The sequence below is a fragment of the Micromonas pusilla genome, assembly GCF_000151265.4.
Source record: "Micromonas pusilla CCMP1545 genomic scaffold MICPUCscaffold_1, whole genome shotgun sequence".
Lineage (NCBI taxonomy): Eukaryota > Viridiplantae > Chlorophyta > Mamiellophyceae > Mamiellales > Mamiellaceae > Micromonas > Micromonas pusilla.
In genome coordinates, this window is record NW_003315882.1 from 60,392 (window position 1) to 80,834 (window position 20,443).

Here is a 20,443-nt window from a genome sequence, read left to right on the forward strand (position 1 = left end):
TAGCTAGTCTAGACCACGCCGCGGTGGGGGGGGTCGTCGCGACGCCACCTGCCCACCGCAGTCGATAAAACGCGCATCGCGTCACAGCTCGTCTCCACCTCCTCCTCCTCCTCGCGGCGATCGCGCGCGCTCCTTCTTCTTCTTCTTCTCCGCCGCCGCGGCTCTCTCCGCGGCTTCCGCGCGTCCCTCGCCCTCCAGCTCCCCCGCGTCTGCGCGAATCATCGCCTCGCCCGCGCGCGCCCTGCTCCGAGGATCGCCGCCGTTCTCGCGCATCTGATAAAGCACGTCACCCAGCGTCGGCGCCGCCTCCGGGTCGTCGTTCGCGACGCTTCCGCTGTCCTCGCCGCGCATGCGAAGCAGCCGCGGCTTGTGTTTTCTCCCCGCCGGGAACAGCATCACGGTCGGTCCCGAGACGTGAGAGCCGTACGGGTGCGGGACTTCGTTTCTCTCCGCGTCGATTCGCGAGATCGTGACGGTCGCGTCCGTGTCGTTACATAACGCCTTCGCGGCGGTCGAGAGGACGTGAACCGTCGCGGCGTCGATGTTCGGGTTCGCGGTCGGGAACGCGAAGTACACGAGCGCGTCCGCGGCGTCGTCTGCGACGACGCGGCGATGAAAGTCCGCGCCGACGACGACGCCGATTTCCCCCGCGCGCGGCTCGCGCTCCGCCGGCGGCTGCGACTGATACTTCGGCTTCGTCCCCTCGAGTCTCTCGGACTCGGGCTGCCGCATGCCTTCCAGCTTCGCGTGCTGCTCTAACGCCTCAAGTTGGGGCGTTTCTAGACGCGCGATGGCATCCGCGCACGCGTACCTCGGCGCCAAGAGACCGCCCGACGTCGCGCAAAACCCCCAGTTCATGTTCCAGTCCTCCTCCTGTATCACCCTCCGGTACCACACGTCCACGAGAAGGTCCTCGTGCGCGTCCAGGATGTCGCGGCACGCGCGTCGGACGCGCGGCGACAGCTGTATCGCGCTCGCCGCGCACGCGTTCGAGACTTCCTCCTCGACGATGGCTTCGTAGCGCCCGTAGGACGACGATCCGGACGACGACGACGACGACGACGACGACGACGACGACGACGACGCGTCCGCCCTCGCGCGCTCGTCGAACGCCCTCGGGAGGAGGTTCTCGTCGAGGTGCAGGACGAGCCTCTGGCACGCCGCGCATCGCGCGTCGCGAGACGCGAACGCGTCGCGGTCCTCGTCCGTGACGTCGCCCTCGGGCGGCGGAGGCTGCGACGGATTCGCCGAGCTCGCGGCGAACTTCTCCATCGACGACGACGACGACGACGACGCGGCGACGCGCGACGGCGACGCGAGGAAGAAGACGGCGACGACGAGCGCGGCGATCGCCGTCGTCGTCGTCCGCTTCCGCGTGCGCCCGCGCGACGACGCGCGGTCGGGCATCGTGGACGCGGCGCCGGCGACCTCGCGCGCGCGCGCTCGAATCTGTCCAGGTAGTATCATACCTCAATCCCCACGACCCGCGCGCGCGCGCGTCGAAGAACAGATCAAGATCCTTCATATCGCATCGCGCCGCGCGACGCGCCCACCCCGCGCGAGGCAGATGCGAGCCGCGTCGCCCGCGTCGACCCCCTCCTCGCGCGTCGCGCTCGGCCGCCGTCAGCGCGCGCGCCGCGCCCCTCGCGCCGCGCGACGCGTCGCCGACGCCTCCGCGCGCGCGCGGCGCGACGACGATGCCGACGTGAACGCATCCTCATCGACGAACGCGAGGAGATCGGCCGCGCCGCCGTCCTCCTCCTCGCGCGACCCGATGACCGCGTCCATCGCGTCCATCGCGACGATCGCGACGATCGCGCTGTCGTCGCCGCATCTCCCCGCCGCCCTCGCGGGCGGCTACGGCACCAGCCTCTCGTACTTCGAGCGCCTCGAGCGCGAGCGCGTCATCTCGGAGGAGCCGCAGACGATGGCCGAGCGCGACGCCCGCGCGGGCGCGCGCGGACGCCTCGCGGCCGCGCCGTCGCCGTCGTCCGCGCGCGGCGTTCCGCTGTCGTTGAACGCGGCGGACGACGGGACGGAGGACGGCGCGTACTCGGACTTGTTCGTGAAGTCGGATCCGGTCGGCGACGGCGCCGCGGAGGACGAGAGACGAAACAAGATCGACGTGAGACGATGGGGCCGAGCCGCGTTTCAGTGGGGCGTCATCGCCGCGGTGGCGATTCGAATGCGCCAGGCGAACGACCGCTCGTCGAAGGTGACGAAGCGGCTAGGTCTCGAGGGCGCCGCGTCGAAAGCGCTGATCGGCACGCGCTGGAGGCTCACGCTAGACGTCGGCCGCGAGCGCGGAACGTGGATGCCGCCGAGTTGGGCCGCCAGCGGCGTGCGCGTCATCGCGCCAATCGCGATCGAGCTCGCGGAGGGCGGAGTGACGCGCGTCGTCGCGACCGGCGCGTTCTTGCCGATGAAGCTGTCCGAGGGGAGGTGGCGACTCGAGGGCGACGCGCTGAAGTTTGACGTGCTGATGACGACGGGGATGGAGAAGGGCGACGTGACGCTGCCGGCGAACGAGTCGCTGCACTTCCGCGCGAGCGCGTGGGGCGGCGCCGTGAGCAGCCGGGGGACGCTGCTGCTTCGGCAGACGCGATGGGGGTTCCGCAAGGAGTGGCGGATGGTGGGTGTGTTTAAGGCGGAGAAGCTGAGCGACGGCGAGGACGGCGTGGGCGACGACCAGGATTACTCGGGGAGCTCCGTCTTCGTCGACCTGCCGCCGATGCGCGTGAAGCAGAGTGAAGTGCGGTGATGATAAACCGCCCCCGCGCAGTCCAGTCGCGCGCGTCGCCGCGTCGTCGCTCTCATCTTACTGTAGTCTATCGTATTATTATTACCAATATTATTACTAGTGTGATCCCCGCGCGCGAATGTAGGGCGAGCGCGACCGACGAAACGCTAATACCTGCAGCACAGCCGCGCGTGAAGAGGCGACGCGTCACGCGCCGCCGACGCCGTCGTCGAACGCGTCCACGAACGCCTTCACCGACGCCTCGTTCGCCTCCATCTGCTCGATGGTCTCGCTCGCGCACACCCTCACGACGTCCTCCGCGTAGCTCTCCCGCGCCTCCTCCGCGATCGCCTGGAAGATCTCGCACTCCACGTTCTTCGTGATCTTCGCCTCGGCGTACCCGCGCGCGGCGAGTCGGTCGTACAGGATCGAGTTGTCGCACGTCAGGACGACGACCAGGTCGTACCATCGCTCCGGGAACAGGTCGCACGAGTGGTAGTCCGCGACGATCCCGCCGTCGCTCGCGCCGAGCTTCTCTTCCATGTGATCCAAGACTTTGTCCTCGTCGATGACGTGCGTGTCGAGGTCTTCGTCGAACGACTCGCACATGTCCTCGCGCTTCGCCACGGCGCTGACGTCGTAGTGATGCATCCCGCACGCGGCGGCGACGCGCTCCGCGAGGGAGGTCTTCCCCGTGCCGGGGGTGCCGGTGATGAGGACGTTCGGCCGCGCCCTCGGCGTGGCCGCGGATTTAGATTTCGGCATGCCGCGAGGAGGGGCGGGGGTGGGGAGGAGGGGGATCGAGACCGTGCGGCGCGGCGCGTAGACTGCGCGGCGGCGGCGGCGCCACTCGAAATAAAAAGTGGCGGGCGCGGCCGCTTCGTCGTCGCGTCGTCCTGTCAGCGAATTCCAATTCATTGCGAGCCGCGCACATGGGATCACGCCTGCCGTATCCCAACCGCTTCTACGCGGCGGTCGGGTTCGCGGCGTCGCCGCCCGTCGGCGCGAAAGCCGTGAGCAACGACACGCGGTTGCTCCTGTACGCGCTCTATCAGCAGGTGCGCGCGCGCGGTCGCCCGAACGATCGTCGGACGCGTCCTCGCGTTTCTCCTCCTCCCCGCCTCGCGCGATTCCTTCAGATCACGCGCGGCAGAACGACCACCGACGAACGTCCCCTCCCTCTACTACGCCGCTCGTCATCTCAGGTCACCGCGGGCCCGTGCGTGGACGCGAAGCCGTGGGGATGGAACGCGATCGAGACCGCGAAGTGGCAGGCGTGGACGACGCTGAAGGACATGTCCAAGCCCGACGCGATGCGACACTACGTCCAGACCCTCGAAGAGGAGAACGCGAACTGGTTCCAGCTCGTCACCGACGGCGAAGATCCCGCGCGCGTCGCGGAGGTGACCACCGCGGCGCAGAAGGCGGCCGAGGCGATGATGGACGTCACGGGGAGGTACACGAACGTGGACGCGGACGACAACGCGCGCGCGGGCGAGGAAATCGCGTCCACGAGCGAACGATCTCGATTGAATAAAGCGATCGACGCCGACGCCGACGACTCCCCGACGACGACGTTCGCGCCGACGAAACCGAAGTCATCGCCGGCGCCGTCGCCGTCCAAGCGCGCGATCCCGACCGCGAACACGTCGCTGGGGCGCTTCCTCGGGAAGATCTCCGGCGCGGTCGCGAACGGCGCGTGGAGCGTCGTGAGCGAACGCGTCTCCGGCGACGTACCGCGCGGGAGGTACGACCACGCCGCGGTCGTCGTCGGAGACGAGCTGTACGCGATCGGCGGCACCAGCGGCGGTCGGCGCGCCGGGGACGTGCACGCGCTGCACGTCCCGACGCTGACGTGGAGGAAAGCGGCGGTTCGAGGAACCGGAACCGCCGCGGGAGAAGATGAACCGTCACCGTCGTTCGGGAGACGGTCGGGGCACGCCGCCGTCGTCGTCGGCGCGAAAATCGTCGTCGTCGGCGGGTTCGAGGGGAGAGATCCGCGCGAGGCGGACGACGCGACGTGCGACGTTTGGATCCTAGACACCGCGTCCGCGGCGCCGTGGCGGTGGCGAACGCTCGCGCTGCGCGGCGGCGACGACGCCCCGCGGGCGCGCGGCGGGCACACCGCGACGGTCGTCGCGCGGCGCGGCGCGGCGACGTCCATCGTCGTATTCGGCGGGGAGGATCTCCGCGGGCGTCTGCTCGGCGACGTGCACGTGTTACGCATCGACGACGACGTGGAGAAAGGTGGCGCGGAAAAAGGTGGTGGCGCCTTCACCGGGTCCTGGAGCACCCCCGGCGCGGTGTTCGCCCCGGCGTCGTTCACGCCGAGGAGCCACCACGTCGCCGCGTATTTCCACGGCGAGGTGTTCGTCTTCGGTGGCGTCGCGAAAGGCGGCGCGGGGAGAGAGGTGCGTTCTATCTCACACTGGTCCCCATACGACCGCGTCGGCGTGGTGAACGCCGATTCTTAAGGACTTTTGCCGGCGCATCTCTCCGCCCATCACCCCCCGCTTTCAATCCCCGCCCTCGACGCCTTTCAACTCCACTTCTGACGCCTTTGAACTCCACCCCGACTTCGCTTTGTATGGAACGACCCAGACGGACGCGCTCTTCGCCCTCGACGTCGACCTCATGGCGTGGCGCGAGGTCACGCCGCGCGGGGATCCCCCGAGCGCGCGGATCGGCGCCGCCGCGGTCGTGACGGACGGGTGGTGGTTCATCGCCGGCGGCGGCGGCGCCGGCGGCGCCGCCGCCGACACCGCGGCGCTGCGCGTGTCCCGAAGCGACGGCGTCTTCGAGTGGGTGCGCACGGGGAACTTGAAACCAGGGCACGCGGTCGCGAGCGAGGGGTTGACCGTGTCGAGCGCGCACGACGGCGCGGCGTTGATCGCGTTCGGAGGGTACGACGGCGAACGGTACGGCGCCGACGTCAGCGTGTTGTGGAAGCCGACAGAGTCCGAGACGGTCGCGGCGAGAGCCGCGGAGATTGAAGCCGCCGCCACGAAGGCAGCCGCCGCGGAAGAGGACGAAGACGAAGAGGAGGAGAGCGGCGAGCGCGCGCGGCTCTTCACGAACGACGTCGTCGCGGCGTCGTCGAACCCGATGGGCGGGATTTTCGATCCGATCGCGCTCGCGGCCGCGAGGAGTCCGCGCGCGCGGTCGCCGCGCGCGAGCGCGGGCGCCGCGGAGGCGACGTCGAAGTCTTCGCCGGCGCCAGCGACGCCGCGTTCGCCGCGGGGTGTCACCGCGCGCGGCGGCGGCGACGCGGGCGGCGGCGACGACGACGACGACGTCGCGTCCTTGCGCGCGCGCCTGGCGATGTCCGAACGCGACGCCGCCGCCACGAAGCTCGCGTTGTCGGACGAGCAAGCGAAGACGTTGCGGCTCGAGCTCGAGGTCGCGCAGCTGAGGAAAAAGATCGGGGAGTACGAGGAAGCGGAAGCCGCGGCGGCGACGCGGAGCGCGCGAGCGCGCGCGGCGAGGGAGGCGGAGGACGAGCTCGCGGGCGGCGGCGGCGGCGGCGGCGGAGGGAAACGGCGCGGGTTGTGGGGATTCATCGCCGGCGACGCGCCAGAGTACGAAGAGAACGCGTGACGCCGACGCGACGAGATGCGTTCTATACACTGGTTCCCATACGACCGCGTCGGCGTGGTGAACGCCGATCCTTAAGGACTTTTGCCGCCGTGTCTCTACGCGACGCGACAAACTCTTCGTGACAATAAACTCTTCTTACAGCGTGCGCGTGCGGTACCCCCTTCATAACATCTCAGGGGTCAGTCTCCGCCGGAGAGCCCCTTCACGAACTTCTGCAGCTCGCTCGAAAACCCGCTCACTTTCTGGAACAGGTCGTACTGCACGCTCTTCTGCCACGGCTGCGCCTCCGGGAACGGCAGCCCGTAGCCAATCGTGTACAGAATCCCAAACACCCCGCCCAGCCCCCCCGTGTTCCCGATCTGCTTGTCCATGACGTACCCCACCGTGAGCTGCTCGCACTCGCCGCGCGCGTTGAACCGCATGCTGCACGCCTGCGGCGGCGCCTCGACCCTCTTCCCGGTCGCTTTCAAGTTGCCCCCGACGAGATCCCCGGAGTTGACGCCGACGAAGCGCGTGTCGTACCACACGCGCGACGGCTCGAACGGGTCGACTCGAAACGCGTAATAGTTAAACTTCGCGTCCGGGAACCCCTCCTCGATCTTGAACCCCGCGAACGCCTCGAGGAACCTCTCCTTCGGGAGCGGGCCGACGACCGGGGCGACGAACTGGAAGTCGGACGCGAGCAGCGCCGGGTTCTCCGCGCCGTTGTTCGCCGCGAGGATCGCTTTCGTCTTCGCGATGAGATCGCTCGGGGCGATCGCGAACGAGGACGCGGCGAGCATCGCGGCCTCGTCCACCATCTGCTCCGCGCAGAACACGTCGAACTTCGCTTTTGACTCGGACGTGGACGCCTCCGCCGACGTCTCCGTCTCCGTCTCCGTCGTCGTCGCGGAGAGCCCGACGCCGCGCTTCGGCTTGCGCGCCGAGGACTTGGACGGCGAGGAGGGGGAGAGGAGGACGGACGCGGGCTTCCTCGCGCGCGCGGCGACGGCCTCGTCGTACCGACGCGACGACGCGGTGTGCGCGCGGGATGCGGGCGCGGCCGCGGCCGCGGAGACGGAGAACGCGATGGACATCGTGCGCGTGGGTCGTGCGTCGCGCGAGGCGTTTTATGATTCATCAGTCGCCCTCCCCGGAAAAGCGAGCGTCGACGTCACCTCCGACGCTCCAGAGCCACCCGTCTCCGTGCTTCAGTTTTGAGGGGAAAGCTCATACGATTTGAAGCCGGGTTTTCGTACTACGCGCAAAACTACTCGACCTCATCTATCGTGACACACCTCGAACGTGCCGACTCCGCGGGAGCCGTCCGCAGTCGTCGCGCGCGCGCCGCCCCCCCCCCGCGCACGCGCGATGCTTCGACGCGCCGCGCGCGTCGCGGCGGCCGCCGCGGCCGCCGCGGCGCGGACGCGTCCGTCGCCCTCCGCGAGCGCCGCTTCGACGGCGTCGCACTCGCGCGTCGCGACGCCGCCGCCGCGAACGACGTCGGACGTCGTAGTCCGCGGTCATCGTCATCGGACCTCGACGACGCGCCCCGCGTGGCGTCGCTCGATGACGACGACGACGAGGCCACCGCCGCCGCCGCCCGCGTCGTCGTCGTCGTTCGGAGCCAAGCTCCGCGACGAGCTCGGAGCCTGCGTCCCGGGCGTCGTCTTCGCCACCGCGGTCTTCGTCGCCTCCGCGGAGGTGGCGTCGCGCGTCTCGATCGCAACCGGAACCCCCGTGAGCGCCGTCCCGGTCGCGATCCTCCTCGGCGCGGCGCTGAACAACGCGCCGGGTGGAGTGAGCCTCGTGCCGTCCGCGACGCGCCCGGGGATCGCCGTCGCGTCGGGTCGGCTCCTGAAGGTGGGCATCGTGTGCATGGGCACGAAGCTCAGGCGCGTCCTCTCGCGTGTTAGTTGATTAGTATCACACGTGCGCCCCTCGCTTTCATCACTTCATCGATCGATCCCGACGCCGCGACGCCCGCCTCGCGACTCCGACTGACGCGCCCCCGCGCTCCAACCCGACGTCCCTTGGAACGCGACCCTCCTCCACACCACATACAGCGCGACGGAGGTGGGCGAGCTCGGCGCGTTCGCGGTGCCCGCCGCGCTGACGTCCGTCGGCGCGGGCCTCTTCTTCATCCCTCGACTCGCGGCTACCTTTTCGCTCGCGCCCAAGCTCGGGAGTCTTCTCGCGGCGGGGACGTCGATATGCGGCGTCACCGCGATCGGCGCGCTGTCGCCCGCGATCGCGGCGACGCAGGCGGAGACCGCGGTGGCGGTCGCCAACGTCGTCGCGTTCGGAACCGCGGGGATGCTGACGCTGCCGTACGTCGCGCGGTACTTCTTCGCGGATTGCCCAGAGGCGGCGGGGTTGTTCTTAGGGCTCGCGGTGCACGACACCGCGCAGGTCATGGGCGCGGGGATGGCGTACGAGCAGCGGTACGGCGACGAGAAGGCGTACAAGGTGGCCGCGGTGACGAAGCTGATGAGGAATTTGCTCCTCGCGGCGGCGATACCGGCGCTGGCGGCGGCGCACGGCAAAGGGGGTTATGGGGTGAAGACGGCGGCGGCGATCCCGCCGTTCCTGCTCGCGTTTCTGAGCGTCTCCGCGCTTCGAAGCGCGGGCGACGCGTACTTCGCGTCCGCCGCCGCGGGGTACGACGACGAGGAGAAGGAGAAGGAGGAGGAGGAGGAGGAGGAGGAGGAGGAGAAACTGAAACTGAAACGCCGCGAGACGTTAGAACGGCGGTGGCGGACGACGGTGAAGTACGTCGGAGGGGAGCTCGCGCCGACGTTTGTGGGCACCGCGCTCGCGGGCGTCGGGCTCAGCACGTCCGCGTCCGTGGTCCGAGGCGTCGGCGCGACGCCGTTCCTCGTCGGCGCGGGCGGGGCCGCGGTCGTGGGAGGCGTCGGGTTGGCCTCCGCGTTGACGCTGGCGAGCGTCTTGCCGAAGTATCGAGCGCGACAGAGCGAGAAAGAATCCGCGGCGGCGGCGGCGAAAGCGAAAGCGAAAGAATTCGCCGAGTAGACATTCAACCCTTTTAGTAGCTAGCGAGAAAGGACACTACGGCGGCGCGTCCATCAGAACCACGACTTGTTCTTCTTCGCGAGCTGCTCCGCGAGCGACGCGAAGTCGTCCGCGTCCGATTGCATCGCCGCGGTCTTATCCTGCAGACGCTCGAGCTTCTCGCCTCTCTCCGCGAGCTTGTTCCGCGTCTGTTCCATCGACGCGGCGACGCCGCTCGCGGTTTTGTTCGTCGACGACGTCGCCTTCGTTCCTTTGCCGTACTTGGCTCGGATGTCGTCCGCGCTCTGTTTGCCCACGGGCTTGGACGTCGAGGCGGCGCCGCCGCCGGAGGACGTTCGGAACAGTTCGCTTCTGTTCGCGTCGTCATATGACGACGCCGCGGACGCTTTCGGGGACTTCGTCTTCGCCGCGGGCTTCGCCCTCGTCGCCGCCGCCGCCGCCGTCGCCGCCGCCGCCGCCGTCGCCGCCGCCGCCGCCGCGGCGGCCCTCGGGGGCAACGACGGCGCCTTCTTCGCCCCGGTCGCCGCCGCCGGCGCCGGCGCCGCCCGCGGCGCCTCCTCCGCCTCCGCGAACAACATCGCGAGGTCGGCTTCCGTGAACACGCGGTTCGCGTCCTCCTTGTCCTCCGCCGGGAGCGACAGCTCCGCCATCTTCTCCTTCGCCTTGTCCATCGCGTCCGACGCTTTCGCTTTCGCGCGCTCGAAAAAACTCAGCGCTCGTCCCGCGCTCGCGCTCTTCTTCTCGCCGCCGCCGCCGCCGCCGCCGCCCGCGCCCGAGTCTTCGCCGGCGGCGCCGGAGCCGGATTCGTTCGCGGCGTCGACGGCGAGCGCCGAGAGCGCCGCCTCCGCGGCGTCCGCCGCCGCGGCGACGTCGTCGTCGTACAACACCACCCCGCTCTCGTTGTCCTCCACCTCGCCGCCTCGCTGCTTGCTCGGCGCGCCCGTGTACGGCGGCGATAGCGCGAGCTTCGCGACGGACGCGCCGCCGCCGGCGAGCGCGAGGACGACGCCGGCGTCGCGGCAAAACCCGATCGAATCCGCCGCGGAGAGCGGCGGCGTCGGGCCGACGATCGCGAGCGGGACGAGCCCCGGGAGCGACCAGGTCATGAGCCGTCCGTGGCTCGACGCCGCCGCGATCGCGGCGACGCGCGGACGGTGGGTTCCGTCCGCCGATTCGGCTTCGGCTTCGGCTTCGGCTTCCGCGTCGCGCGGGACGACCACGGCGGCGGCGACGAGCGATTCCTCCGGGGTGACTTTTTTCACCGTGTGCCGCTCGCCCTTCGCCGCGCCGTTCGCGGGGTACACGCGAATCGCCGTCGAGCTCGCGACGCCGACGAAGGCCGTGTACGCGTTCAGCTGTTGGTCACCGCCGTCGGTCGCGAGCGACTGACTCCCGCGCGGAGTGGGGGTAACGTTCGTCGGTCGACCGTTTTCATCCGTCGCGTCCCACCACAACGTCGTCGCCGGCGTCGTCGCCGCGTCGCCGCCGGGGCAGACGCCGCCCGCGGTCAACGGCGCGACCGCGAGCGACGGCGACTCGCTCTTCGGGCGCGCCACCTTCCCGATCAAGCGACTGGCGTAGTTGCATATAAACCCAACGCCGGAGGTGGACGACGTGACGACGAGCGCGTCCGAGGCGCGCGCGTCGAACGCCGCCGCCGCGGAGACGGCGCCGGTCCGCAACTCCTTCTCTTCCTCGCTCTCTTCCGCATCGCCGACGCCCTCCGCGTCGCCGCCGACGTCGCCGCCGCCGCTCTCGCGACGCTTGCGCCACGGGTCGTTCACCGGCTCGTGCCCGACCACGGGCGGGCAGAAGTGCATCGCGCTCACCGCCTCCGCGGTGCCGTCTTTCCGCGTGAACACTGAGGGCCGTTCCATACAAGCGAACGTCGGGGTTGAGTTCATAGGCGTCAGTTGGAGTTGAAAGGCGCCGAGGGCGGGGATTGAAAGCGGGGGGTGGGCGGAGAGACGCGCCGGGCAAAGTCCTTAAGGATCGGCGTTCACCACGCCGACGGGGTCGTATGGGGACCAGTGTATAGAACGCGCCTAAGCCGAGGTGAAATTTCATCTCCCCGCGCGTCAAGTCCGTCACCGTGACGTCGCCGCTCGCGTCCCCGACCGCGAGTTTCGCGCACCTCGCGTCCGTGACGATGCACGTGATCGGCGCGGTGTGCACGCCGAGCTCGCCGACGAGCTTGTACCGCACGCCCCCGTCCGACAAAGCGTTGTCCGACAAAGCGTTGTCCGACGCGTCGTCCGACGACGACGACGCCATCGCGAGGTCCAACGACGAATCCAGCTGCCGCACGAGATTCGCCTTCGCGGCCGGCACGGGCAGCGTGGTGTGCACCTCCACCGCGCCGGACGCGCGGCCGATGAACAGCAGCGCGCCGCCGAGGGCCACGTGGCACCGCGTCACCGCGCGGTCTCTCGGAGACATCCCCGCGTTGATCCCGGGTCGCGCCGTCGCGATTTGCGTCAGGCGGCCCCCGCCTTCGACGGCGACGCGCACGGCGCCGCCGCCGCCGCCCTCCGCCGCGGCGACGACGTGCCGCGTCGCGGCGCCGTTGCCGTTCCCGCGCAAAAACTCTCTGCCGCCGGACATCGGCCACGCGCTGCCCCATCGTTTGCGTTTCGCCGCCTCGCCGTCGTCCGGATTCGCGGCGGGGGAGAGACCGACGAAAGCGTCCGCCGCGATCGCGATGGACGGGATCGACGTGGGGTCGATCCTCGGCAGGAGCTCCAGCGCCTCCGTCGTCGGCAGCGACGACGCGGACGTGGGCGTCGACGGCGCGTCGCCGAACCCGGTGAGCGACGGATCCGCCCGCGGGCTCTCGCCGCCCGCCGCCGCCGCGTCTGATGATGAAATTTCGTCGCCGACGCCGTCCGCGAACGCCCGCACGTCGTGCACGTGCAGCTGCCCGCCCTCGGACAAGATCACCGCGCTCGCCGCGGTGTCGTGCCTCCCCGACGGCGGCGCCAGCGCGCCGGCGACGACGGGCCCGAACCACGGCAGCGACGCCGTCGGGACCCCCGCGCGCGGCGCGAAATTCTCGACGTCGCGATCAAACGCCAGAGACGCCACCCTCACCGGGTCCAGCGACGCGAACGGCTCGCCGCCGATGACCGCGATCACGGCGTCCGCCGCCTTCCCGTCCTTCGCGTACGGCGCCCCGACGCCCCCCCTCGCGCGCGCGAGGATCGCGCGGCACGGCGCGAACTCTGTCTCGTCGTCGTCGCCTTCCGAGCCGTGCGGGCGCCACGCGCGCGTCGCCGATATCGCAAACGGCTTGGCGCCGCGGCGTCGATGCGCGCGCGCGCTCGGTAGCTTCCACAGCGTCACCACGCCGTCGTCGTGCGCGGTCGCGAGGGACGTCCCGCTCGCGCCGACCCACTCCGCGGCGCGGATGGGACGAGACGAAGAGCTCGCCCTCGCCGTCGCCACCGGCCGGCGGCGATGCAGGTCGAAGAGGACGACGTCGCCGCATTCGTACGTCAGCGCGACGCGGCTCGCCTCCGCGCCCGGTTGCGGCGCGATCGCGACGAGCGGCGACGGCGTCGCGAGCGCGTCGCCCGTGGCGTCCGCGCGCGACACCGCGTAAGCGCGCGGCGAGAGCACGCCTCCCGCGTCCGACGCGCCCGGCTGCACCGCGAGCGTCGCGAGCCGGCCGTCGCTGAGGCGCGTTCCATACAAGCGAATGTCGGGGTGGAGTTCAAAGGCGTCAGATGGAGGAGTTGAAACGCGTCGCGGGCGGGGATCGAAACCGAGGGACCCTGGGCGGAGAGACACGCCGGGGTTAGAGAAAGTCCTTAAGGAACGGCGTTCACCACGCCGACGCGGTCGTATGGGGACCAGTGTAAGATAGAACGCGCCTCAAGCCGACGAGCACGAACGGCGTGCGACGCATCCCGCAGACGCACGCGACTTCCTCCGGCCCGGGCCATCGCGTCGCGGCGAGCAACCGCTGCGCGCGGAGGCACCACACGTCGATGCCGCCGTCCACGGAGAGGCGCACGACGCGCGCGGTGGCGGGGACGAACGCGACCGATCGCGCGGGCTCGACGTGCGACGTCGTCGCGAGGAGCGCCTCGAGGCCGTTCCCGCCGAGGATCTTCACGCCGACGTCGACGCCGAGCGCGAGCAATCGCTGCGTCGCGTCGTAGTCCGCGCACGTCGCGCTGTGGACGCCGCCGTACTCGGCGACGACGCGCGGGACGACGCGCGGGGTGCCGAGCCGGCGGGAGAGCTCGTCGACGTTCGGCGACGCGTTGATGGCCTCCGTGAGCGTCTTGCTCAGCTTGGTGAACATTTTGACGACGACGACGCGACGCGCGCGACGACGGCGACGGCGACGGCGACGGGGGCGCGGGCGCGGGGGTCGATCGCGGCCGCGGAGTGATCCGCGCGAGAGAGAGGCGACGCGCGACGACGTGCCTTCGCCACGGCGTTCGTCTCGCGCCGCGTATCGAGCGCCCCGCGAAGTGTTAGCGTCGGACGGAACGAGGCGGGGCTTTGAAAACGCGAAGAGCTGTCGAAACGCGTGCAATATGATAGAAGTCGGCGCCCGGCGAGATCGGCGGTCACTCGATCCGCCGCGCCTCTCGACCGAGCGCCGCCCTCGCTTCCGTCGTTCGAAACGGCGCGCGCTTTCCTCTCGAGCGCTCACGTGCGACGCCTCGCGCAGCGGTGCGTCCGCGATCGGCCGCTCGTTTCCCCCTCGAGCGCGGCGATCCGACCGATCGATCGGCGCGCGATTCGATTCCGCGATCGGCGCGGCGGCGCCGTCGCTCTTCATTCACGCGTTTTACTCATCACCCACGCGCCCTACCCCCCCGTCGCGTCGAAATCCATCCATCCACAGCGCGCGCAGCTACCTCCCGTCTTCGCGCGTCACCCCGCGCGCGCGGACCCTCGGCCGCCCGACGTCGCGTCCCTCGCCGCTTCGCGTCATGGCGCCGTCCTCCGATACTAATGCGGACGCGTCCGACGAGCGAAAAGACTCCGATCTCGTCCTCGAGAAGCCGGACAAGATCGGCGACGCGGACTTCGCCAACTACTTCTGCACGTACGGATACCTGTACCACCAGAAGGACATGCTCGAAGACACGCAGAGGATGAACGCGTACTACGACGCGGTGAGGAAAAACCCGCGCGCGTTCAAGGACAAGGTGGTCCTAGACGTGGGCACGGGCAGCGGAATCTTAGCCATCTGGGCGGCGCAAGCTGGCGCGAAGAAGGTCTACGCCGTGGAGGCCACCTACATGGCGACGCACGCGCGGAAGCTCATCGCCGCGAACGGGCTCGAGAACGTCATCACCGTGATGCAATCCACGGTCGAGGAGGTGGAGCTCCCGGAGAAAGTGGACGTGATCATCTCCGAGTGGATGGGGTACTTTCTTCTGAGAGAGAGCATGTTCGACTCGGTCATCGTCGCGAGGGATAAGTGGATGAAGGAAGGCGGGGCGCTGTTCCCGTCCAACGCGCGGATGTTTCTCGCGCCGATTCGCACGAACACGGCGAACCAGAAGTACAACGACTTCGAGGACTCGTGCGGCGGGTGGGACAACTTCGTGGACGACACGCGGGAGAATTACGGCGTGGACATGTCCGCGCTGACGGACACGTTCGAGAAGGAACAGCGCGAGTTTTTTCTTAACACCTCCGCGTGGGTCGACATCAACCCCTCGCAGCTCCTCGGCGCGCCGTGCGTCGTCAAGGAGTACGACCTGAACGTCGTGACGCTGGAGGAGATGAAGAGCGTCGACGCGCCGTTTTCGTTGACGGTTTTGGACGCGATGGGGAACTCCGAGGTGGGCGCGTTCGCCGGGTGGTTCGACGTGCATTTCAAAGGGAGCAAACAAAACCCGTGCGAGACCGAGGTTGAGCTCACGACCGCGCCGGACGCGAACGGGGCGACGCACTGGGGGCAGCAGGCGTTCTATCTCGAGCGCGGGATCAAACCGAGCGACGGGGGCGCGGTGTGGGGTCGTTTAGAGATGAAGCGGAAGCGCGAGAACCAGCGTCTGTACGATTTGAAACTCACGTGGGAGCAAGGGGAGGAGCAGGGGAAGCCGAACGAGGAGATCGGCGAGAGCAGCAACGTGTGGCACATCGAGTAGGCGCGGCGAGGTATGGTATGGTATGGTTTCATCGCGTGGATACAGTATCTAACGCGCGAGTTGTGATTTTTTTTGTTGATCGCGTTTCGTTTCGTCGTTCGTCCTCGCGCGCCTTCCCGCGCCTTTGGTCGTCGTCGTCGTCGTCGTCGTCACCACACGTCTGGATCGTCCTCCCTCACGTCGTGCTCGTCCGGCCGTCGTCGCCGCTTCACGCCTCGTCTCGCCGCGGCGGCTTCCCTCGCGCGCGCGAGCGCTTCCGCGCCGCCGGGCTGCAGCTCTCTCCAGTGGTGCGTCACGCGCACCTCCCCGGCGTCCTCCTCCGTCGCCGTCGTCGTCGTCGCCGCCGCCGCCGCCGCCGCCGCCGCCGCCGCGCCGCCCCCTCCGCGGGATTGGATCCGCAACCGCGTGAAGGGCTTGCACATGAAGTCATTCATGGACAGGTGCGCGTACAGGAGGAACCCGCCCGCGGCGTCCGCCTTGAGAAACTGCGAGATCTCCTCGTCCGATCGCAACACGAAAGCCTTGCCCGCGCCGCCGCCGCCGTCGCCGTCACCGCCGGGGGTACGATAGTAACAGTCCGCGGCCCACGACCCGTTGTTCGCCGGATTCTTCCTGATCGCCTCCCAACGCGACCACCCGCTCGGGACCGCGGGGACACAGCCGCAGACGTCGGCGGGGAACTCGGGGCGGTCGTCGTCTTCGTCGTCGCCTTCGCCCTCGCCCTCGTCCGACGACGCGTCGTCCGACGCCGCGGGCGCGGGCGCGGGCGCGGGCGCGGGCGCCGGCGCCGGGTCGGGCTTCCGGAGGACGAACGTCAGGCGGAGGCTCGGCGGCGCGACGGGGTTCATCGGCGGCGTCGGAGGCGGCTCCTTCTTCTCGTCGGGCGGCGCGTCGACGTTCGTCGCGACGGGCGCCGCCTCCGCCGCCTCCGCCGCCGCCGCCGCCTTCTCCGCCTCCTCCGCCTCCTCCCGCTCCGCCGCGTCCACGACGTCGTCCACCGCTTCCTCGATCACGTCGTCCACGATCGCGCACTCTATCTGATAGAGCGATTCCCCCGCCGCCGCCGCCGCCATCGCGTCCAACGATGACAGCGACGCCAACGGCGCGTCGGTCGCGAGCGCGACGGCGGCGGCGGCGAGGTGATCCACCGCGCACGGCGCGTTTTCTTCGACGTCGTTCCCGTCGTCGTCGACGAACACGACGCCCGCGGCGCGGGCGTCGCCTTCCCTCGCGGCGTCGAGCGCGGCGTCGCGTAAATCCTTCGCGGTGACGACGGCCGCCGCGGAAGTCGTCCAGCTGTACTTTCCTCTCGTCGCCGGCGCCGCCGCGAGCCGCGCGCGCGGCGGCCGCCCCCTCGACGCGCGCCCTCTTCCCGGCGGCGTCCCTAAATCGCGCCACCCGCGGCACGCCTGGCACTGCGCCCACCGCGGACGATCGCCGTCGCGCGCCCGCGGAATCTCCCGCGCGAAAATCGCGTCGGCGGCGCCCGCCGGACGCTCGGCGCCGTACGCGACCCAGACGCCGGTCCACGCCGCGCCGCGCGCGCGCCCGCGGCTTCTCCCTCCGCCCGCCGTCTCCGCGACGACTTTCTTCCTCGACGCCTCCTTCGCGGAGAGGACTCTCAGCTTGAGTTGGAGCTCTTCTAAGCGGACGCGCTCTCTGAGGAGGCGCACTTTCCGCGCCTCGCGCGCGTCGTCCGAGTCGGAATACTCCCCGTCGGAATTCTCCTCCTCGTCGCCGCCGTCGTCGTCGTCGTCGTCGTCGTCGTCGTCGCCGTCATCCCCGCCGCGCGTCTCCTTCCTCTCGTACGCGAGCAAACACGCCTCGTAGTTCTTCCTCATCTGGAACCCCGCGCTCGTGAGACCCGTCAGATTCACCCCGAGCGTCCGCGACACCTCCAACCACCGCTTGTGTTTGCACACCTCGTCGTGCCCGCCCCGCGCGCGCACCTCCACGTACACCTTCCGAAGGTCTAACGCGCGATGCGCGAAGATTGGGACGCGGAACTTCACGCCGCGCGCGTCGTGGAACGCGCGAAGAATGCGCTCGAACGACGACGACGACGACGTCGACGCGTCGCCGCCGCCGTCGCGTCGTTCCGGTTCCGGCGGCGACGCGCGCTCCACCTCCGGCTCCGCGCTCGTCCCTCGCGTCGGCGGCGGCGTCGGCTTCTTAGAGTGCGTCGCCGTCGGTTGGTTCCCCGCTCGCGCGCCGCTCGCGGACGGCGACGGCGACGCGGACGACGGCCCGCCGCCGCGCACGAGCTTGACCTTGAGCTTCCCCGGCGGCATCCGAGGCGGGGGCTGCGGCGGCGGCGCCTCGCGAGGAGGGCCGAACGCGGCGACGCGCTTGTCCAACCGAGCCATGCCGACGCCGCGGCGGCGATTATCGACCGACGATGATGATCACGCTTCCGCCCGCATCGCCGCGATGGACGGCGTCTCGCGCTCGACCTGCGCACACCACGGAGAGACGACGACGTCCGCGACGCGTCCCTCGAAATCCTTCGCGCCGACGTCTCGTCGCCGACTTCCAGCCGACCTCGTCGCCGATTTCGGCTCCGCGCTCGCGGATCTGAGAGCAGGCGTCGGCGTCGGCGGGAACGAGGCGAGGACGGAAGCAGACAAGACAGCAGCAGCACTGCCACTCGTCAATTCACTTCCATGGGCGCGAGCGGCTCCAAGGCGACCGCGGCGGCGGCGACCATCCCCGTCGCCGCCGCCGCCGCGGCGACGGAACCGTCCTCGAGCGACGTCGGCGGCGACGCGCCCGCGCCCGCGCCGACGTCGACGCCGACGCCGACCGCCCCCGCCGCGCCGTCCAAGGCGACGAAGGACGGCGAGTGCGACAAGCCCGTCTGCGCGGTGAAGGACGACATGAAAGCGATGCTGAAGCGCGCGTCCTCCTCCTCCTCCTCCTCCTCCTCCTCCTCCTCGTCGTCGTCGTCGAAACAACAACAACCGTGCCCGGTGGACAAAGAAGAGCTCGGCGTCGGGACGTGGAAGCTCCTGCACACGATGGCGGCGTACTACCCCGACGACCCCAGCGCGCTGCATCGCGTCCAGGCGAGGCGATTCTTCGACGCGCTCGGGTTGCTGTACCCGTGCGACCACTGCGCCGCGGACTTCCGCGAGGACATGGGGAAGACGCCGCCGAGGGTGGAGAGCCGCGAGGCGCTCTCCACGTGGCTGTGCGAGCGGCACAACGAGGTGAACGAGAAGCTCGGGAAGAAGCCGTTCAAGTGCACGATGCGCGCGCTGGACGAGCGATGGTTAAAGGGAGACTCGTCTTGCTGGCACGGCTGATGAGAACTTACCGCAGAACTCACGCGCGGCTCCTTCGATCCCATGCACCTAACTAATAAGATAGCAAAGTCTCTACCTCCGACATCACTCCGCCGCTTCGGTCGCGGCCTCGCCCTCCTCGCCCTCGCCCGCGCCGGTTGACGTTCCATCTTCCTCCGCGGCGGGACTCGCGGCGACGTCCAACACGACGGCGACGTCGCCGCATCTTCCGTGCTCGCCGTACCCGCCCTCCGTGACGTCCCTCACGCGCAGGGTGTACAAACCCGCGGCGACCTCGCGGTGGACGACGACGTGACGCAAGTCCACGACGCCTTTCTTCGTGCGGACGTCGCCGCCGTAGATCTTCGCTTCCTCGCCGTAGACCCACTCGGCGGCGGCGGTTTCTTCCGCCGCCGCCTCGAACGACTGCGTGGGTGAAGCGATCGGTCAGTCGAACGTCTTACCGGTCAAACGTTGAAAGGGAAGCGCGGGTGAAGAGTGACGACGGGAAAAGTCCTTAAGGAACGGCGTGCACCACGCGAACGGGGTCGTATGGGAAGCAGTCTCACCTCCGCCGCCGCCTCCGCCGCCGCCTCCGCCGCGGCTTCGCCGTCGCCTTCGCCTTCGCCTTCCTCGCCCTCCGCGGGCGGTTCCGGCTCCGGGAGCGACCGCAGGCCCGCGTGGAGGGTGCATCGGAATAGACGTCCGGTCTCGTGCGTCGCGATCTCGCCGCCGCCGTCCTCGGGAGGCTGCACCTCCTCCTCCTTCGCCTCTTCCTCCTTATTCTCCTCCTTCGCCTCTTCCTCCTCCTCGCGCGCCTCCGCGCCCGGCGCGTCGTCCGCCTTCGCCTTCTCCTCCCTCGGCTTCGGCTTCCAAGGCACCCGCGCTTGAATCACCGCGCTGCCTTCCGGGATCGCGCTCCCCGCGACGCACGCGACGGGCGCGTCCTTCGTGCCGACCTCCTTCGCCTCTTCTTCTTCGCCGCCCGCCGCCGCCGCCGCCGCCGCCCGCGCCACCGTCGGCAACGCCACCGGAACGCCGCGCGCCCACTCCCCGACGTAGCTCACCTTACTCTCCGCGTCGTACGCCTCGCCGTGGCCGTGCCGCGACCCCTCGCTCCACTCGCCGTCGTACGTACTGCGTTCGTCGGCGTCGGCGTCGCCGAAGGGCGTCGACGACGTCCCTCTTCCGTGCCGCGCGCCGTCCACGACGTCGCCCTCGTACCGCTCCCCCGTCGCCTTGATCGTCTCCACCCCGCGCCCGTTCGGGCGGTTCCGCGCGAAGTCGCCCTCGTACGTGTCGCCGTTCGCGCGCGTGAGCGCGCCCTTCCCGACGCGGACGTTGCGCGCGACGTCGCCTTCGAACCACTCGCCCGACGGCGACCAGTGCGTGCCGTACCCGTGCATCTCGCCCTCGACCCACGCGCCGTCGTACCACCTCCCGTCCGCCCACGTCTTCTTCCCGATCCCCGTCATCTCGTCCCGTGTGAACTCGCCGTCGTACGAGCCGCCGTCAGAGAAGGTGAGGATCCCGCGGCCGTGCTTCGCGCCGTCGACGAAGCCGCCCTCGTAGCGTAAGAAATACCCATTTGGGTAATCGAAGACGCCGTGGCCGTGGTGCACGCCCTTCGCGGTCGCGTCGCCGTCGTATCGCGACGTGAGCTCGCTACCGCGGACGGTGGAGCCGAACCG

General features: G+C 69.9%; 11 protein-coding genes across 11 annotated transcripts; 5 read left to right on the plus strand and 6 right to left on the minus strand.

Moving 5' to 3' along the window:
- Positions 1-81: 81 nt before the first annotated feature.
- On the minus strand, positions 82-1,407 carry MICPUCDRAFT_49799 (uncharacterized protein; the record flags this gene model as incomplete). The annotated part of the gene is made up of 1 exon (XM_003055270.1): positions 82-1,407. One exon carries the CDS (start codon positions 1,405-1,407, stop codon positions 82-84), a length of 1,326 nt encoding a protein of 441 aa, XP_003055316.1.
- A 367-nt stretch (positions 1,408-1,774) lies between these two features.
- MICPUCDRAFT_37668 (uncharacterized protein) lies at positions 1,775-2,761 on the plus strand (the record flags this gene model as incomplete). Its single annotated transcript, XM_003054722.1, has 1 exon — positions 1,775-2,761. The coding sequence occupies one exon, from the start codon at positions 1,775-1,777 to the stop codon at positions 2,759-2,761; it is 987 nt and encodes a 328-aa protein (XP_003054768.1).
- Positions 2,762-2,947: 186 nt separating this feature from the next.
- MICPUCDRAFT_13464 (uncharacterized protein) lies at positions 2,948-3,505 on the minus strand (the record flags this gene model as incomplete). Its single annotated transcript, XM_003055271.1, has 1 exon — positions 2,948-3,505. The coding sequence occupies one exon, from the start codon at positions 3,503-3,505 to the stop codon at positions 2,948-2,950; it is 558 nt and encodes a 185-aa protein (XP_003055317.1).
- A 167-nt stretch (positions 3,506-3,672) lies between these two features.
- ACBP (acyl-coa-binding protein) lies at positions 3,673-6,337 on the plus strand (the record flags this gene model as incomplete). The annotated part of the gene is made up of 3 exons (XM_003054723.1): positions 3,673-3,798; positions 3,946-5,151; positions 5,342-6,337. 3 exons carry the CDS (start codon positions 3,673-3,675, stop codon positions 6,335-6,337), a joined length of 2,328 nt encoding a protein of 775 aa, XP_003054769.1.
- Positions 6,338-6,516: 179 nt separating this feature from the next.
- On the minus strand, positions 6,517-7,413 carry MICPUCDRAFT_49804 (uncharacterized protein; the record flags this gene model as incomplete). Its single annotated transcript, XM_003055272.1, has 1 exon — positions 6,517-7,413. The coding sequence occupies one exon, from the start codon at positions 7,411-7,413 to the stop codon at positions 6,517-6,519; it is 897 nt and encodes a 298-aa protein (XP_003055318.1).
- Positions 7,414-7,885: 472 nt separating this feature from the next.
- MICPUCDRAFT_49805 (uncharacterized protein) lies at positions 7,886-9,349 on the plus strand (the record flags this gene model as incomplete). Its single annotated transcript, XM_003054724.1, has 2 exons — positions 7,886-8,190; positions 8,383-9,349. 2 exons carry the CDS (start codon positions 7,886-7,888, stop codon positions 9,347-9,349), a joined length of 1,272 nt encoding a protein of 423 aa, XP_003054770.1.
- Positions 9,350-9,402: 53 nt separating this feature from the next.
- On the minus strand, positions 9,403-13,733 carry MICPUCDRAFT_49806 (uncharacterized protein; the record flags this gene model as incomplete). Its single annotated transcript, XM_003055273.1, has 3 exons — positions 13,186-13,733; positions 11,362-13,022; positions 9,403-11,210 (listed from the first exon to the last, which is right to left on the minus strand). The coding sequence occupies exons 1-3, from the start codon at positions 13,656-13,658 to the stop codon at positions 9,403-9,405; spliced, it is 3,942 nt and encodes a 1,313-aa protein (XP_003055319.1). The 5' UTR covers positions 13,659-13,733.
- Positions 13,734-14,298: 565 nt separating this feature from the next.
- On the plus strand, positions 14,299-15,468 carry MICPUCDRAFT_49807 (protein arginine methyltransferase; the record flags this gene model as incomplete). Its single annotated transcript, XM_003054725.1, has 1 exon — positions 14,299-15,468. One exon carries the CDS (start codon positions 14,299-14,301, stop codon positions 15,466-15,468), a length of 1,170 nt encoding a protein of 389 aa, XP_003054771.1.
- A 149-nt stretch (positions 15,469-15,617) lies between these two features.
- On the minus strand, positions 15,618-17,834 carry MICPUCDRAFT_49808 (ARID/BRIGHT DNA binding domain protein; the record flags this gene model as incomplete). Its single annotated transcript, XM_003055274.1, has 1 exon — positions 15,618-17,834. One exon carries the CDS (start codon positions 17,832-17,834, stop codon positions 15,618-15,620), a length of 2,217 nt encoding a protein of 738 aa, XP_003055320.1.
- Positions 17,835-18,131: 297 nt separating this feature from the next.
- MICPUCDRAFT_49809 (uncharacterized protein) lies at positions 18,132-18,773 on the plus strand (the record flags this gene model as incomplete). The annotated part of the gene is made up of 1 exon (XM_003054726.1): positions 18,132-18,773. The coding sequence occupies one exon, from the start codon at positions 18,132-18,134 to the stop codon at positions 18,771-18,773; it is 642 nt and encodes a 213-aa protein (XP_003054772.1).
- Positions 18,774-19,843: 1,070 nt separating this feature from the next.
- On the minus strand, positions 19,844-20,332 carry MICPUCDRAFT_4402 (uncharacterized protein; the record flags this gene model as incomplete). Its single annotated transcript, XM_003055275.1, has 1 exon — positions 19,844-20,332. A coding segment is annotated over one exon (489 nt), but the record flags the coding sequence as incomplete, so codon positions are not given.
- Between the last annotated feature and the right edge of the window lie 111 nt (positions 20,333-20,443).